An 18,749-nucleotide genomic window follows, 5' to 3' on the forward strand; every position below is an offset into this window, starting at 1 on the left:
ATTAGTGCAGTCTCATCAGTGCAGCATATCAGTGCCCATCGGTGAACCCTCATCAGTACCGCCTCATTAGTGCCTATCAATGCAGCCTATCAGTGCCCATTTAATGCAGCCTCGTCAGTCCCCATCTATGCAGCCTCATCAGTGCCCATCAATGCAGCCTATCAGTGCTTATCAGTGCAGCCTCAGTGCCAATCAATGCAGCCTATCAGTGCCCATCAGTGCAGCCTCATCAGTGCCAATCAATGCAGCCTATCAGTGCCCATCAATGCAGCCTACCAGTGCCTATCAATGCAGCCTATCAGTGCCCATCAATGTAGCCTAATGGGAGCCGATTCTCCTCCCATTGATCAGCCAGGAAACTGTGGGGAAGGAGAAGAGGTGGAGGAGAGGTAGAGGAGAGTCTGCCAGATCACACAGAGAGGGCATCTCCATTGTCAAACAAAGTCCCACCTCTTGGACCAGCTTCTATAATAGCCATCACACTACTTCAATGTCTTGGCATTGGACCAGTGTGCTGTCTATCATAGGAGGTGGAGACTTTGTTCAACAGCAGAGATCCCCTTCTCTTTTCTATGTGATCCAGCCGGCTCTCCTCTTCCTCTCCCATCCCTACAGTTTCTTGGCCGCTCGCTGAGAAGAGAATCGACTCCCATTCAACCCTGCCTGCCAGTGGCTCCTGCCCCCCTAACCACCCTTGATACGGCTCCCCACTCTCCCTGAGATCATTTCCACTCGCCAAATGCAAGCAAGCGAGAGGAAATTTTGAGGACTGTATATATATATTACACACACAGTATATTAATATATATATATATACAGTATATAAATCCAAAGGTGGCAACGATGATCTCAACATTTGTTTTTTAGCACCAAATTCAATGCAAAGTCATTCAAATTTTAAGAGATCGCAAACCAGTGCAAAGTGTCGCAATTGTTCTAATTTGTGCCCTTGTCAACCCAACTTACTCTAATTTTAGCTCTCCTAAAGTAGAACACATATGCTAGGCTACATAAAAGTCATACTACTGTGATATTTTAATCAGCAGACTTTGGTGATTATATTTTGTTGTAATAAATATGGGGGTAGACAAATTACGTAAACATTAGTGAGAAAAACTTTCATTTTTTACAATTTTTTTTACTCAATAAGAACCTAGGAAATAAAATATATAAATCCAAATGTAATACTATATTAAAGCTGTATCTGTTCTGAAAAAAAGTAGAATATGTTAAGGTGGACTACAAAATGCTAAAACGTATAAAGTGCAGAGCTGAGACATAGATGAAATGAAAAACAATGTTCTGGGAATCAATGGCGCCTCGGAAAGGCCTGGAGACTTAAGTGGTTAAATTGGTGCAGAAATATTAATTTTCATTGCAGCTTATTCTATTATACCCTGTTTAAAAAAATAAAGGAACACTTTCTAATCAGAGTATAGCATCAAGTAATTTAAACTCCTTGGCTATTGATCTAGTCAGTTAAGTAGCAGAGGGGGTTATTAACCACCTAGGCGGTAATCCCGAGCGTGACTCGGGGTGGATTTTTCATTGCAGGATCGGTAACCCTGAGTCACGCTCGGGGTGGATGTGCAGAGAGTGCAGCGGTGTTCTCTTACCTTGTCCTGGCGATCCAGCGATGATCTCTCATTGCTGAGATCGCCAGCCGAGAGTCCCGCCGTTCCTCCGTCGGTGTGATCACTTCCTAGTTCCGTTCCCTGCAGCAGCAATGCTGCATGGGAGCGGAACTAGGGAGGGAAATTAAAAAAAAAAATGTTGCACAAAACACATTTTATATTATATATATATATATATATATATATATATATATATATATGCATATATATATATATATATGCATGTACACACACACATATATATATATATATATATATATATATATAAAATGATATTATTGATTCAATTATAATTCATGCGTTATATATTATATATATATATATTATATATATGTGTGTATATATATATATATATATACACACACACACACACATATATCTATATATACTATATAATGCATGAATTATAATCTAATCAATAATATAATTTTATTATATATATTATATATTAAATAATAAAATAATATTATTGATTCGATTATAATTCACGCGTTTGTGTTTCAAATTTATCACATCTGGGATGTCTACTAGACTCTTGTTTTGGTCAGGTTTAAGTCAGTAATTACTAAGAATTGTAGGCCTATAATACATAACGCCAAATTTCCATGAAAACAATTGTACCGCTTTTGGTATGTAATTCCTGACATAATCATACTGCCAGGGAGGTTAAAATTAACAACAGGTGCACTAGATGGGCAACACTGAGTCAACCTCCAAAACAGGAATGGTTTTAAAGGTGAAGGCCACTGACATTTTTTTCCCTATTCATCTTTTCTGACTGTTTTTCACTAGTTTTGCAATTGGCTAGGGTCAGTGTCACTACTGGAAGCATGAGGCGATACCTGGACCCTAAAGAGCTTGCACAGGCAGTCCAACTCCTGAAGGACAGAACATCAATATGTGCCATTGCCAGAAGGTTTGCTGTGTCTCCCAGCACAGTCTCAGTAGCATGGAGGAGAATCCAGGAGAAAGGCAGTTACTTGAGGAGAGCTGGACAGGGTCGTAGAAAGTCTTTAACACATCAGCAGGACCGGTATCTGCTTCTTTGTGCAAGGATGAACAGGATGAGCACGGTCAGAACCCTACAAAATTACCTCCAGCAGGCTACTGGTGTGAGTGTCTCTGACCAAACAATCAGAAATAGACTTCATGAGGGTGGCCTGAGGGCTTGACATCCTCTAGTGTGCCCTGTGCTCACTGCCCGGCACCATGAGACTGGATCGGCATTTTCATTTGAACACCAGACTTGGCAGGTCCGCCACTGGCACCCTGTGCTTTTCACAGATGAGAGCAGGTTCACCCTGAGCACATGTGAAAGACATGAAAGGGTCTGGAGAAGCCGTGGAGAATGTTATGCTGCCTGTAACATCATTCAGCATGAACGGTTTGGTGGTGGGTCAGTGATGGTCTGGGGAGGCATATCCATGAAGGGACGCACAGACCTCTACAGGCTAGACAATGGCACACTGGTGCAGTGGGTCCTGGGTTCCTCCTGGTGAACGACAATGCCCGGCCTCATGTGGTGAAAGTATACAGCCAGTTCCTGGAGGATGAAGGAACTGATGGCATTGAATGGTCCCCCACACCCTCCTGACCTAAATCCATTAGAACACATCTGGGACATTAGGCTTCAGTCCATCAGACACTGCCAAGTTGCACCTCAGTCTGTTCAGGAGCTCAGTGATGCCCCGATCCAAATCTGGGAGGAAATACTCCTGGGCACCATCTGTCGTCTCATTAGGAGTACGCCCTGACATTGTCAGGCGTGCATACTAGCACGTGGGGGCCATACAAACTACTGAGTACCATTTTGAGTTGCTGCATTAAATTTCAGCAAAATAGACTAGCCTGCTGCATCATTTTTTCACTCTGATTTTGGCTGTGTCTTTGAATTCAGCCCTCTGTAGGTTGATCATTTTCATTTCCATTAAATGATGTGACATCCTTTCGTTCCTAACACTTCACCAAGTCCATATCAGTATTGACATCCAGCATAAGATTTTTCCTTATTGGGATCTGATGTGTTTTCAAAGCTTTCCTTTAATTTTTTTTGAGCAGTGTATATAGTTAGTATTGTAAAACACCAAAAAAATAAATCTGTCCCAAAGTCACAATAAAAGAAATGACAAATTAACAACCACAAACAAAAAAGACAGTTTTCCACTTTGTAGGTTTCTTTCCCTTTACGTTAGCAGTAATGTTTTGTAAACTGCCTACAGCCTGTGTGCTGTGCAATCTACATTCTTGGCATCTGTGAGATAAAAAAAATGAAGGTGCTGGGCTTGGAAGAAAAACAGAAGACGATCGTAGCAGCGGGGAGCACAGACCTTGCATTGCCACAGAAGGGCAAATTTAGAGGTAAGTCTGCCATAATGTGCAGACTATTTAAAAAGTAATTTCAGTATGCTTTCTGTCCTCAATAAAAAATGAATGTAATTACATTGAAGTCTGGATGTCATTGTTGTTATATTATATATTATTATAATGTTACATACTAATGCAACAGTATTTATACAAATTTTGATTTTACATGGGGCCAGAAAACATTTGTATATATATTGGAAGAAAGTAAAAATTGCAGGAAATCAGAAATTATATGGAGCAAAAGAGAATAAAATAGGAGTAAATGGCAAGAAATCTCGTATGTAAATTAGGGATACATTTTTCACATTTATTTTCCTTTTTGCCCTTGTTTCCCTCCCTTGCCCACCATTCTTTTACAGTAAATAGACCAACAAATGTGTGCATTACCCCCTTAATGACCAAGCAATTTACAAACCCGATTCCAAAAAAGTTGGGACACTGTACAAATTGTGAATAAAAACAGAATGCAATGATGTGGAAGTTTCAGATTTCAATATTTTATACAGAATACAACATAGATGACATATCAAATGTTTAAACTGAGAAAATGTATAATTTTAAGGGAAAAATACGTTGTTTTTAAATTTCATGGCATCAACACATCTCAAAAAAGTTGGGAGAAGGCCATGTTTACCACTGTGCGGCATCCCCTCTTCTTTTTATAGCAGTCTGCAAACATCTGGGGACTGAGGAGACAAGTTGCTCAAGTTTAGGAATAGGAATGTTGTCCCATTCTTGTCTAATAGAGGCTTCTAGTTGCTCAACTGCCTTAGGTCTTCTTTGTTGCATCTTCCTCTTTATGATGCGCCAAATGTTTTCTATGGGTGAAAGATCTGGACTACAGGCTGGCCATTTCAGTACCCAGATCCTTCTTCTACGCAGCCATGATGTTGTAATTGATGCAGTATGTGGTCTGGCATTGTCATGTTGGAAAATGTAAGGTCTTCCCTGAAAGAGACGTCTGGATGGAAGCATATGTTGTTCTAGAACTTGGATATACCTTTCAGCATTGATGGTGCCTTTCCTGATGTGTAAGCTGCCCATGCCACATGCACTCATGCAACCCCATACCATCAGAGATGCAGGCCTCTGAACTGAGCGCTGATAACAACTTGTGTTGTCCTTGTCCTCTTTAGTCCAGATGACATGGCGTCCCAGTTTTCCAAAAAGAACTTCAAATTTTGATTCGTCTGACCACAGAACAGTTTTCCACTTTGCTAGTCCATTTTAAATGAGCCTTGGCCCAGAGAAAACGCCTGGCTTCTGGATCATGTTTAGATATGGCTTCTTTTTTGGCCTATAGAGTTTTAGCCGGCAACGGCCAATGGCACAGTGGATTGTGTTCACCGACAATGTTTTCTGGAAGTATTCCTGAGCCCATGTTGTGATTTCTATTACAGTAGCATTCCTGTATGTAATGCAGTGCCATCTAAGGGCCCAAAGATCACGGGCATCCAGTATGGTTTTCCGGCCTTGACCCTTAAGCACAGAGATTGTTCCAGATTCTCTGAATCTTTGGATGATATTATGCACTGTAGATGATGATAACTTCAAATTCTTTGCAATTTTTCTCTGAGAAACTCCTTTCTGATATTGCTCCACTATTTTTTGCCACAGCATTGGGGGAATTGGTGATCCTCTGCCCATCTTGACGTCTGAGAGACACTGCCACGCTGAGAGGCTCTTTTTATACCCAGTCCTCCAGCTGTTCCTTTTATGTACATTTAACTTTTCCAGCCTCTTATTGCTACCTGTCCCAGCTTTTTTGGAATGTGTAACTCTCATAAAATCCAAAATGAGCCAATATTTGGCATGACATTTCAAAATGTCTCACTTTCAACATTTGATATGTTATCTATATTATATTGTGAATAAAATATAAGTTTATGAGATTTGTAACTTAGTCAATTCATTTTTTACTCACAATTTGTACAGTGTCCCAACTTTTTTGGAATCGGGTTTGTATTTGCTATACGGCACTGCATTACTTTAACTGACACTTGGGTGGTCATGCGACACTGTACCCTAATAAAATGTCTTTTTTTACCCACATATAGAGCTTTCTTTTGGTGGTATTTGATCACCTGTGCGATTTTTATTTTTTGCACTCTAAACAAAAAAAGAGCGACAATTCTGAAATATTTTTTACTTTCTACTATATAACATTCCCAATAAAGAAAATTCAAAAATCAAATTCTTTCATCATTTTAGTTTTAGGCCAATCGGTATTCTGCTACATATTTTTGGTAAAAAAAAATCCCAATAAGTGTATATTGATTGGTTTGCGCAAAAGTTATCGCATCTAAAAACTAGGGGAAAGATTTTTATTTATTTTTTACTGGTAATGGCAGCGATCAGTGATTTTTAGTGGGACTGCAACATTGCAGCGGACAGATTGGACAACTAACTGACATTTTTGCCAGTTTTGGAGGACCAGTGACATTACTACAGTAATCAGTGCTAACAATATGCCTTGTTACTGTAATAATGACATTGGCAGGAAAGGGGTTAACACTAGGGGCGATCAAAGGGTTGAATGTGTCCCTAGGGGGTGCTTTCTAACTGTGGGGGTGGGGGTGGGCTTGCTGCATGAACACAGAGACCTGTGTTCCTAAATAAGAGGAACACTGGATCCCTGTGTTCATAACTGACAGAAAAGCGGTCTGCCATGTTTACAACGGCAGACCACCGTTCTGTCTCCACAGGGAGCAATCACGGCCGCCAAACCCACTGATTAGCTTCCCCTGTGGCTAATAGGCACTTGCCCCCGCTAGCGGTCCCACGAAGGCGACATACAGGTACATCGTTTCGCGGGACAGAGCCGATCAGCCGCAGTAAAACTATGACTGCTGGTCGGCAATAGATTAAACAGGGAATCAGTCCCCTATTCAGTCGAAGGGATTGCATGAGGACTCGAGGGCATACAATGCGGTTAGAGAAGAAGCGTTTTAACCTCAGGCAATGTGGGGGTTCTTTACTGTTAGGGCTACAAGATTGTGGAATTCTCTACCACAAGAGGTGGTTTCTGCGGGAAGTATGGTGGCTTTCAAAAGTCTCTTAGATGTACATCTCAATGATCAGAACATCCAGGGCTATGTGAGATGATTACAGCCACACACACCTACACAGGTTGAACTGGATGGACTATTGTCTTTATTCAACCTCACCTACTATGTAACTATGAATCCTGTCCATCCTCTCCATAAGGTTCAGCCATCTTCCTGGTCTTACAATTTTCAACTTACACATTCAGATAAGTGAACATTCCTGACACCTATAAAGCCTTTAGTCCAGGTTTACATCTATGCGGGCTGCGCTTGATTAATTTTTCAGGCATGTTTTGCATTTTTAAACCCTTGTTTTTTATTGCATTTTTGCATGCATTTTTCATGCAATTGACATTTTTTTCTCTTTAAACACGCTGTAAACACACTGTACATAGCTGGTTGCTAAGGAGCGGGCCAGAAGCCGGATTCCGCGCTGGTATAGATTTGGAGGGCACATCCCCATGCCAAAATGTTTAAAAATGTTGTGTGGTCCCCCCCAAAATCCATACCAGAACCTTATCCGAGCATGCAGCCCAGCAGGTCAGGAAAGGGAGAGAGGAGTAAGCGCTGTCCCCCTCCTGAACCATGCCAGGCCGCATGCCCTCAACATGGGGGGTGCTGTGAGGCCCCTTATACCAAAGCACCTTGCCCCCATGTTGATTGGGACAAGGGCCTCTTCCCGAAAACTCTGGGTGGTGGTTGTGGAATGCGGCCCCCCCATGTGAATGAGTGAATGAGTATGGGGTACATTGTATCCCTAGCCATTCACCAAAAAAAAGTGTAGTTACAAAAAGCAAGAGACGGTTTTTGACAAGTCCTTTATTAAAAATCGTGTCTTCTTCCTCTGGTCTTCTCCCTCCAGTGTTTCTCCCTCTTCTCTCTCTGGTGGTTTCTTCTCCCTCTTAGCTTTCTGTTGATGTCTTCTACGTCAGCCGCCGTTGACCTGCTAAAAACAAAAAACACAGGCTGCCTCCCTTGTGATGGCTCCCGCTGTCTGCCATTTCTTATATAGCCATGGGGCGAGGCCATCTGGTGACGTCGACTGGAGAACCCGCCCCTTGTGACATCATGTGCCTGGTAAGGTTCAGGAGGGGAGGGCGCTCACTGGTCCCCTCCCTTTCCTGACCTGCCTGACCTGCATGCTTCCATAAGGGTCTGGTATGGATTTTGGGGGGGCCCACGGGATTTTTTAAAAAAAAATTGGCGTGGGGGTGTCCCCTCCGAATCCATACCCAAAAAGCCTGGTAAGGACCTGGCGGGGGGGGGGGGGGGGCTACACTGTTTTTTTTTCACAATTATTTTTTTTTTTACCAGCAATTATTTTTTTTTTACATCAGCTGGGAACTCATTGAGTTTTAAGGACGCAGCCGTCGCCTTCCTGGTTTGTTCCTTAGCAACCAGCTATATACAGTGTTTAAAGGGAAAATAAATGCAAAACACATCAAAAAATTGTATCAAAAACACAATACTTACATTTCTGGTGCGATTCCATTGAAGTCTATTACACGCAAAAAGCAAGAAAAAAGTACCCAACCCTTTCCAAAAACGCACCGGCTGCAAAATGCATAGATGTTAATGTGTACCATAGGAAACCATGTTAAATGGACTGTAGTGCATTTCTGCAAACTGCAAAATACACAAAAAAACACATAGGAGTGAACGTAGGGTAAAACAACCCATCTACACAAAAACATAACTCTAATGGACAATTTCCTTATGGCACCCATTCATAGCCAGAACATATTTTGCTAATATATGGATTGGATTTTTAAACGTGCAGGATGTGAAATCTAGTTATTTCTTTACAGTATGGCTGCCTCCATGTCCTTCAAGATATATGGAATTTTGGTTCACAATGAACATCCAAATCTGTCAGACCAGGCTATATGCATGTATGCCCATATTTGTTACAGTCTGTCTAGCCAACCCAACCCTAAAAAGCTTGGGTTAAATGAAAGCACACGTTCAGTAATCATAAAAGAATACCAACCAAAGTTTTATTTTCCTGCTGTCTTACTGGGAGTCACTCTCTGTAACTCCTCAATTGATATTTCCCTCAACTCCCAGCCTAGCCATATTAGTTGCTGCTCGTCTGAGATTCCTTGTTCTCCCACAGAAACATCCTCTCCATATAGTCCCAAGGAGAATACACTAGAGGGCAGGTAACAAGGGAATGCTTCAGCTATTCATATATACCCTCTAGCAGATTCTTTGATAGAATACTGTACATGGAGAGGTCACTTCTTTAGTGGAAACCGGAAACTTGAGCAAAAGTTCATGGAGCTATGTTTATCCTTGAAGATCTCGCTGGTGAGCAGTAGATGCAGAGACGAAGATGATCAAATCCTGTCTCACTCCACCTAAAACTGAAAACAGTTTTGGGTGGTATACCTATGAACTACTTTTATTAAATCATGTACCAAATAGAAGATACAGAGAGTGATGCAATAAATTATCCTACGTGTTATTGTGCCCCTCTTTTGATGGTCTCTCCCATAGTTTACACATATTCTCTGCTTTACATAGGCAAATGTGCCTTCAGAGTCCCAACTGTTAGCTCTGTTATCACCCAGGTTCAGAACAATTGCACATCTGAAGAATTACACCAGGAAAGGACTGCTCTTTGGGAGCTAAGAAACAAACTTCAAATCATGTTTACATTATTCAACACATTCATGTGGCACTATAGGAATACAGCAGGCAATGTAAAACAGAATTGTGCACCTGCACTTAGAAAACATAATGCTGGAAGCCAGAGTAAAGATGACTTTTAATAAGTTCCTGCTAAGGCCATGTGAGATGATTTTCATGTCCAAAAGTATTCAGGACCTTTGGCTTCTCATTGTGAGCCTTAGGCACTGTCAGGGTTGGCATCTGGCCTAGGGGGTGCCTAAGCTTGTACTCTAGAGACAACGCCAGAGAAAGAAAAGCCTACAAAATTTCCTGTACCGTGTGCTTGTTAGGTACAGACTTCATCATATTTATTATATCTACATGGCACTCTATTTACATTCACATAGCATACAAAACAAACACAAATGTAATTACTGTTATATATTCTCAAAATCGGAGACTTTTGCAAATATAATTAATGATAAGAGGAATATGCCCTGTGAAGCACAAAAAAAGTAACAGAGGAAAACAAAACTCGGAACAAAAGGCTTTTCCTAAGCTGCTGCTTTGAAACTAAATTGTGACCGCTTTCCTGAGGCAGGTTATAGGGAGAAATGAAAGAATGCTAAGAACTCAGTGATAGAAGCTGAACATTCCTCTAAGTGGAGAGTAGAGACTATCATTTATTAATGATGTTTGGAAGGGAATTATAGGTTCACAAGCTACACAGCCTCAGCCAGACTAAAACTCTTGTCTGTACAGAAAATCTTAAACCCGGAGGGGATCTCAATAAAGTCATAATTACTGATTTGCTCCAAAAATTACATCACAGGGAAATATTATTTGATCCTGACAAACAGAACATAATGTGATTCATGTAAAAAAAGTGAGATGAAAATATATGTGCAGTCTAGAGCAACCAGTCAGAGAATGTTCCTTTGATTTCTGCACGAGTCCAATATATTTAGGGGCTCTAGGTAACCCATGCTGTTGCTCATTACAATGAAAGTCTAGCAATGGTGTGCAGGAGATTGTGGGCCTGAGTCAGCCATAAAGAAGCTGGTCGTTGTTTGGAGAGGAAAAGCACGCTGCTATTTAGGGACCCAAAGACGTTGGATGTAAAAACAGACCAGGAGGTGCCTGCATCATAAAGTATCATTCTTTAAAGGTATAGATTAGGGTGAGATTAAGTGTTATAATGAGATAAAGTGTTGATGGGAATTAAATGTTAAAGCCTAAGTAAAGCAAAAAAAAAAAAAATGGTCCCTAAAAGTTTGTACCACAATGTGCAAATATGTATGCCATATTTGCACATACTGTAAATTATGTAAGACTTATCTTACATAGTGGCCCTCTTCCAGCAATGCAAGGTCTGGCCGCCTGCTTGTTGCTACAGCCATTCCCATCTTCTCCTGGTCGTCTTCTGGGTCCCACGTCTTCAACTAGGGTTTCAGGAGCGCAGGATCACTATAGGGGATTATAGGCAAAGCAACTCGAAGTTCCTGCCATTTATAGTAACGGTTAAAAAAAAGGAAAAAAGAATTCCTTTGGATTTTGTTTAGGGTCTCAACTTGTTCACAAGATGTTATGCCATCCAACATGATGTGTTTACAGACAGGGTGCAGCCTATGATTTTTGCACATCTACTTTTAAACCAAAAAACGTGCCTAAATGGTGCGTTTATGTGTGTTAGGTGGTTTTCTGCCCGAAAGCTCCTCTAAGAAACGTGCTTCTGATGGATTTTTTTCAGCCTGTAAACGCTCCTCTTCAGATATGCCTGTGAATACCCAAATGTGCAAGGACACAAAAGCTAACATAGAGTTTAAACAAATGCCTGTTTAAAGCGTAGTTCCACCCAAAAGTGGAACTTCCCCTCTTTTGCTTCCTCCCCCCCCCCCCGATGCCATATTTGGCACCTTTCAGGGGGGAGGGGGGAATGGGTACCTGTTTTTGACAGGTACCCTTCCCCACTTCTGGGAAATGGCTCCCTACTCCTTCCCCTGCCGCCGAGCCAATAGGAATGCGCAGCGCACTTCGCGCATGCGCAGTAGGGACCCCCCCGTGAAGCCGCAAGGCTTCACTGGCAAGTTGCCTTACCGGCAATGGCGGCGGCGGCACCCGACAGCCGATGGAAACATGCTCAATGTGTATGAGGCCGTAAAGTACTCAGCTGGTTTGTTCCAAATGCACAAAGATGTCTACTGACAACTTATGCAAAAGGCTTCTTTACAAACATGGCAGTGCTGTTTATGTGCAGAACTACCATAAAATTCTCCTCTCCTGCTCATGTAACCAATGTTTTGCTTTTAGCAGCTGATTATTTCTTATTATTACACTAGGACTGATCATGTGATTACTCTAGGCAGACATTCCCTCTAAGCACTCCAACATTTTTCAGTTTCAGGAAGTTAGGTCAAAAGATTATCTCGGTATCCATAAAGCAGAAGTAGGTAAGGATCTGCAATAAGCCTGTTAAAACCTATAAGCTCACCATTAATGTTACAATCTGACTGTACAATCTCCTTTCAGTCTATATCCAATGTGTTGTTAGATTTAATAGAGATTGTACAGTCAGCTGTAACATGTATGGTGAGCTTCACAATGTATAGCACATAAGTGACTTGGGGAATACGTTTTCTTTTTTGAAGTTGAAGTTCGCTTTAAATGAAAAATTTAACAGTTTTTAAGTGTGCAGTATTGAAATGCTTGGCATACACAAGTGTATATGTCTTAACAATGTGGGATGGACTTGGCCGAAACTGAAACACAAAATGACAGCATATATTTATATATATATATTCTATATATAATTGTTTAATGTTCAACTATTTCATTAATATCATGAATTTAATGAATATTCATTTATTGTCGGCCATTATCGGCACTTTTAGCACAAGGAAAGCTCAAGAAAAATGCATCCCTTTAAATTATAAGTATGTCTTCATACTGGTCCATTGCGCTTCCATTGTGGTGTTAAAAATGTTTGCTTGCTGCACTTTTGGTCAGTTAAAAAAAAAAAAGCACAAAAAACAAATCTCCCCGTAAAAATGTGCTAAACACAGCAAGAATTCCTGTTATGTTGTCATTGTATTGTTTATCTTATAAATGTGTCATTCCAATTTAATTCAATAAAGGAACCATTTGAATCGTAAAAACAAAAAAACACAGCAAGAACGCACCCGTGTTACTTTTTTAATGCGTTTTTTGAGCCACATGACCTATGAAAAACACACCATAAGCACAGTAAAATGTTATTTTGGGTGCCATTATCGCCACCTTTTTCTCTATTGGCAAAATGCCAAAAACACAATATTTTCGGCCACCGAAATTTCGGTGCATCTCTAATACACACAAATAGCCAAATCTAATTATAACAATATCAGACTTTCAATCACATTTGTTTAATATGACACAAGATAATAAACAGACAGAAAGGCCATGCACTAGACTATAAATACAGATAAACAACATATAAGTTTTAAAATTAGCTTTTTTGACTGTTGACTATCATATGTATGGGCAAATTCAGTTTCACCGCCAGCTCTCCCCAGCAATATGTATGTAGTGTTACATTTGTAATGTAATTTCACGCTAAATAAAATGATGGTGCTCCACTGTGTGACTTTAGACTAGCAAGAATTTATCAGCTTTTCTCGTTACAACAGGAATCCCTTTTGGGTGAAAACTATTGATTTGAAGGTTAAATAAATTCATCTCACTAGGCCCAAGTGTAATTTAAAGTAAGTTGGCCTTGGGAATCTTTCTGACATTTGTAACATGTGTTCTTTACTGGAGTTTTTAATCAAGAAAATAACATAAGAACTCCTGGGATTTTTTTTATGACTGTAGATCATTATTAATTATAGGATTTCTTAATAGGTTATGCCATGTCAGTTCCTCGTGGCATGGTTTAAGTGACGTTTAAATTAGCAGACTACAGGCTGCATGGTGAAAATGATTACCTATGCAGTGAATGAGGTATACTTAGTCATTTGCATTTTTCCATAGGCTGTGGCTGTAATAACCTCCAGGAACATGCATCAAATCAGTTCAGTTTATTCTGACAGTGAATGTAAAATACAAGTTCATGTTCAGAATTGCCTGGGAAACCTATATAACCTGACTGAGAAAAAAAAAAAAAAAACATTTACGCTGTGTAGGGAAAAAAATGAAAAAAAAAAAAAAAATGCTCAGTGATTATTCCTAATATAGAGGGTAAGGACATAAAGAGACATAAAGGGATTTCTATGAGCCACATATAAAATGTAGGGGAAAGGAAAGCAGTTATGTTGCCTATATCAGCAGATCCCAAACAGTAAAGCATGTCATGACTTTAAATGAGGCACAAAAGTTCACTAAGGCAATACAAGTCCCTTCAGGCACCCTTACTTCTTCCCATCTATTGTTGCTGCCACAACAAACTGCTAAGGCCCTTCTGAAATTCCCTAATGTACATAATGGGTTAAGTGGGCTAAAAACAGCATGGCAGCCTATTTCCACAGACGCATTTTAATTTCTGCATAGAGTGAATAAACTGGGCAGAAAGTGACATGGACACAGTCAACAGATGGTGGTTACCATGGGAAGAAGTGGTGTGGACAGTGTGGGCAAAAAGATGAAAACCTATATATATATTTGGTAGTGATGCAGAGGGAAGAAAGTGGAAACAGTGGACACAAGGTAAACTTTATGGCCAAACATTTGTCAACACCTGACCATCACACTATATGAGTTTATTGGACATTCCATTCCATAAATAGCTACCTCAACTTTTCTGGGAAGGCTTTCCACAAGCTTTTGGAATTTTCAATGTATTGCAAAATCAAATGTTAGGGCTCTATGCAGGCCACTTCATGCCAAACCTGTCAAACCCAGTCTTAATTGACCTGGCTTTGTGCACATGGGCACAGTAATGCTGGAACACTAAAGGGCCTTCCACAAACTGTTGCCACAAGATTGGAAGAACAGAATTGTCTAAAATCTCTTTGCACGTTGTAACAGTACCCTCTATTGAAAACACTGAAAATAGAGAAAATGGGCAGCAGTGATATGGAATAGAAGAAGGTGTATCAAAGGGACAGAAGGTGGTGTGGACCAAGATGGCTGAAGGTAGAGTGAACATAACAGGTAGAGAGGTAGTAAATGAGAGTCAAATAGTGGATCAAGACTAAAAGGGATGCTTAGATTGTAGGGGCCCAAGGGATGGACATTGGTTTGAGGAATACAAAAAGCAACTGAAAAGGACTCTGAGCGTTCGTAAAGTCTACTAATGCCTACCCCAGTCGAGATTAACCCGACCCATGTATGTTCCTTCAGAGCTACTGACAGTGTTTTGTTGTATGATTAGTTATGCTCATTTACCACATTGTCTGTACAATATTGATAATTTGTTTTCCTATGATAAATACTCAATAAAAACATTGAAAGAGAAAAGGACTCTATATTTCCGTATCATTTACCCACACAACACGATATCAGTACAATTAAAAACCTTTTCTGTGAATAAAACATGCTGCAGTATTAATAAAGACAATAGAAACTCAATCTTGTTTGTAACTTCTCATTTCAGCACTTGATGTACCCCCAATCAGATTCAAACTTCTAAGGGACGTTTAAATCTTACCAATGCCTGTGAGGAAACAATTCCACTATACTTAGCTTGACACTTGGAATTTCTGGCTTTTTATTATGCTATCAGGCAGGAATTACTTGCTATAATGTTCATTAATTTCAGCACTAAACATCACTCTTCCACTATGCTGTAGTTGGATATTTAACTAAAGTTTACCTTTAAGATAGCATTTCAACAACAAAACATAGAATGATTCAAAATGTGATAACACTGAAATAATTATATTATATTATTTATATTATTAATACCTGTAGGTAACTTAAAATGAACATACACCTTTTTATATAACCTAAAGTAGCACTGGTATGTACAAATTCTCAGTTTACTACCAACTCAATTTTTTTTTCACATTTCTCTTTATTCAAAGAAAAACTGTTATATGTGAAGTCAGGGATCGCCAGGTGGTTTTTGAAGCTTATCTCTGTTAATTCTTTTTTTCCCTAGAAACGAACCAATAACCCCCCGCATTTATAACATTGCAGCGGTACAGAAAAAGTATTGATTCAAAAAAAGAAAAAAAAGAAGCTTTTTAAATAGCATTAATTCTTACCAACTCCAGCGTTTATTGATTCTGCATCTATTTCCTTAGCCTTTTTCTCTGCCACTTTAGCTAGCGCCAATTCACCCTTATCTAGTGCAAGGTAATGGATGTCCTTTGGAAATAAAGCAAAATAAAAGATTAATCTAAAATGAATCTTGGACACACAACAAAGAAGAATTTCAAAGAAAGGGAATCTTTTATTGCCCAGATCACAGAACATAGACAGGACTGATGAACCCACTGTTACGTTTTAATTTACTCAATTTTTATTCTTCCTCCATGCAAATGTATCATCTTACGAGCACCTTATCTCAAGCCAGGCAATCAAACACATTTCAGGAAGTAAAAAGCATATATTTTACTCGCCAGCTTATGTGGAAATTTCTGACCAACCTATGCCTTTGAAAAGTCAACTGCTGAAAACGGTAATTTTTGACAAAAGGACTTTTGAATATACATATATCTAAAATATGCAGTTTCAGTGACTTTTAACTGTGCACCTATAATGGCTTCACTTCAGAACACGCCATTTATTCATTGATGTCATTCTGTTTTAACAAACTTTTTATTAGTTAATTTAAACATGCACAATTTGTAATGGAGAAGAAGCAATTTTAAGACAGAACGTTGGGACTTATTTACATCAATCAGGGCACATTTTGTAGGACCTATTTAATAAAAAGTTGCAAACCAGAGTTATGAGACTTGTCTTTCCAAACATTGGCATTCAAAAATAATTTACTATACATTAAAAAGTCATTACTGAATATGAAATTACTTAGATAATATGCCAAGTATGAGTTGGCATATTTGTTAAACCTTGACATATCTGTCATTAGCCTGTGAAAGTACTTATTTGTTTATTGAAGTGTATATTGCTACTGGATACAAAACACCATTAGGTGCAATAGGCATAAGTGACATTAAAACCTTTCCTGTGCCAGTTTGTTCACACTTGCACAGTCTTCTCAATGACTTAACGGGGAGCTACATTTGTTTCTAAAAAACAAAAAATTAAAAGTCAGCTGCTACAAACACTGTAGCTGCTGACGGGTAATAAACACACACTGTGTAGGTGTGTGATTCCTAAAAAACTTTTTAGTTGGGTTTAGCCATCATCCCGGGTAAATTTTGCATATGGGGTTGGTGCCTCAGTTCAAAATTGGGACTTTATGGGCTTAATATGTGTCAATTCATAAGAAAATATTCATTTTACTTAAAAGATAATTTATTATATGTTAACCATATAATGTAACAATATTCAATAAGGTTTTTCAAAGAATTCATGTATATTATATATACTGTGTGGGTTACAGACCCATAGGTGATTGTGAGTAGAAGAAAAGGAAGGAAGTAGTGACAATGTGCTTAGGGTGACAATCACTAGCTCTCTATTGTTCCACGCTTGAGTGAAGCGTCGGATCCATAGGGAGGATGTTTCAAAATGGATTTTGAAACATCCTCCCTATGGATCCGACGCTTCACTCAAGCGTGGAACAATAGAGAGCTAGTGATTGTCACCCTAAGCACATTGTCACTACTTCCTTCCTTTTCTTCTACTCACAATCACCTATGGGTCTGTAACCCACACAGTATATATAATATACATGAATTCTTTGAAAAACCTTATTGAATATTGTTACATTATATGGTTAACATATAATAAATTATCTTTTAAGTAAAATGAATATTTTCTTATGAATTGACACATATTAAGCCCATAAAGTCCCAATTTTGAACTGAGGCACCAACCCCATATGCAAAATAAACACACACTTGCCAATCCAGGGATCCAGTGCTGTCATCACCCAGGCTGGTCCTTTGCTTGGCTTCCGGTCCCTGGCGCTGTCATCTTGCTTGTGGAAAGCCAGATGTGACTTCCTGTGGCTTCACAGCCGGATCCCTACTGTGCATGTGCAAGTCGTGTTGTTCTTAGTTAATGGCCCTGCAGCCTCATAGGACCAGGGGGCTGTGAACAGGGGGCAGAACTTCCGTTTGGATCGCCTAGGCAGGTAAGTGGTTTAGGTGAAATGCTGCTTTAAGATTGCATTAATGATTTGCAATCGTTTATTGAATCCAGTGGATGGTGTAGGAATTCATTAGAGATCATGGTTACATAGTCATTAAGCGGGTAACACTTTTTCCATGCAGCCTAGAGATTTTAAGTTCAATCTCTATCCAGGGCATTATCTGGAATGAGTTAATATGGGTTTCCTAGGTGCTCCAGTCTTCTCACACAACTATAAAGAGATTCTTGCTATGGCCAGGGGCTGGGAGGGAGTCCAACGAGCTGCGAGTCATTTCTGATGGATTTACGAGTGGTTTCTCATGTTTCTTTGGGACTCCAGTGACTTTGGTGGACTGGTCATAGAAGCTGGGAAAACTTCTCATGTGGCCTGATGAGGGACATTTTTGATGGATATTATTATAACACAAGCTGAATATATTAGGAAAGGAATAAATGGATTTTTGTAAAATCTTACCGTAAAATCCTTTTCTCTTAAGCTCATTGACAGACGCAGTCCTCTTGATTAATATCAAATCGGGTTATACTGCCCTCTACAGGAGTAGGACACTAGGCAGAAGGAAAACGTTCTGGCCACACCTTAGGGGCAGTCCCAGAGGGTATATCCTCTCTCTCCCTGCTACAGGATGTCAGTTATGTCACAAAGCAATGTCAGAGAATTTAACCCAACCCAACTCAAAAGTAGAGGGGCGGGTACTGCGTCTGTCAATGAGCTTAAGAGAAAAGGATTTTACGGTAAGATTTTACAAAAATCCATTTTTCTCTGTCACTCATTGACAGACGCAGTCCTCTTGATTAATATCAAATCGGGACGTCCCAAAGCAGTGTCACAAATGAGGGGTGGGATAACAGAAATCAAAATTTAAATCCAGAAGGCCCAACCGGTGCCGAC

At 39.7% G+C, this 18,749-nt stretch overlaps 1 protein-coding gene across 2 annotated transcripts in view; it reads right to left on the minus strand.

The window, feature by feature from the left end:
* The window catches only part of WDPCP (WD repeat containing planar cell polarity effector), a gene marked incomplete at its 3' end in the record, with an annotated part of 645,662 nt that overhangs the window by 212,317 nt on the left and 414,596 nt on the right, over positions 1 to 18,749 (minus strand). For both annotated transcript variants that reach the window (XM_082249143.1, XM_082249144.1), the window contains exon 14: positions 15,841 to 15,943. In XM_082249143.1, coding sequence (XP_082105269.1) covers positions 15,841 to 15,943 — 103 coding nt within the window. The remainder of the gene's footprint in view (positions 1 to 15,840; positions 15,944 to 18,749) is intronic.

Source organism: Pelophylax lessonae (genome assembly GCF_965119305.1).
Source record: "Pelophylax lessonae genome assembly, chromosome: 3".
NCBI lineage: Eukaryota > Metazoa > Chordata > Amphibia > Anura > Ranidae > Pelophylax > Pelophylax lessonae.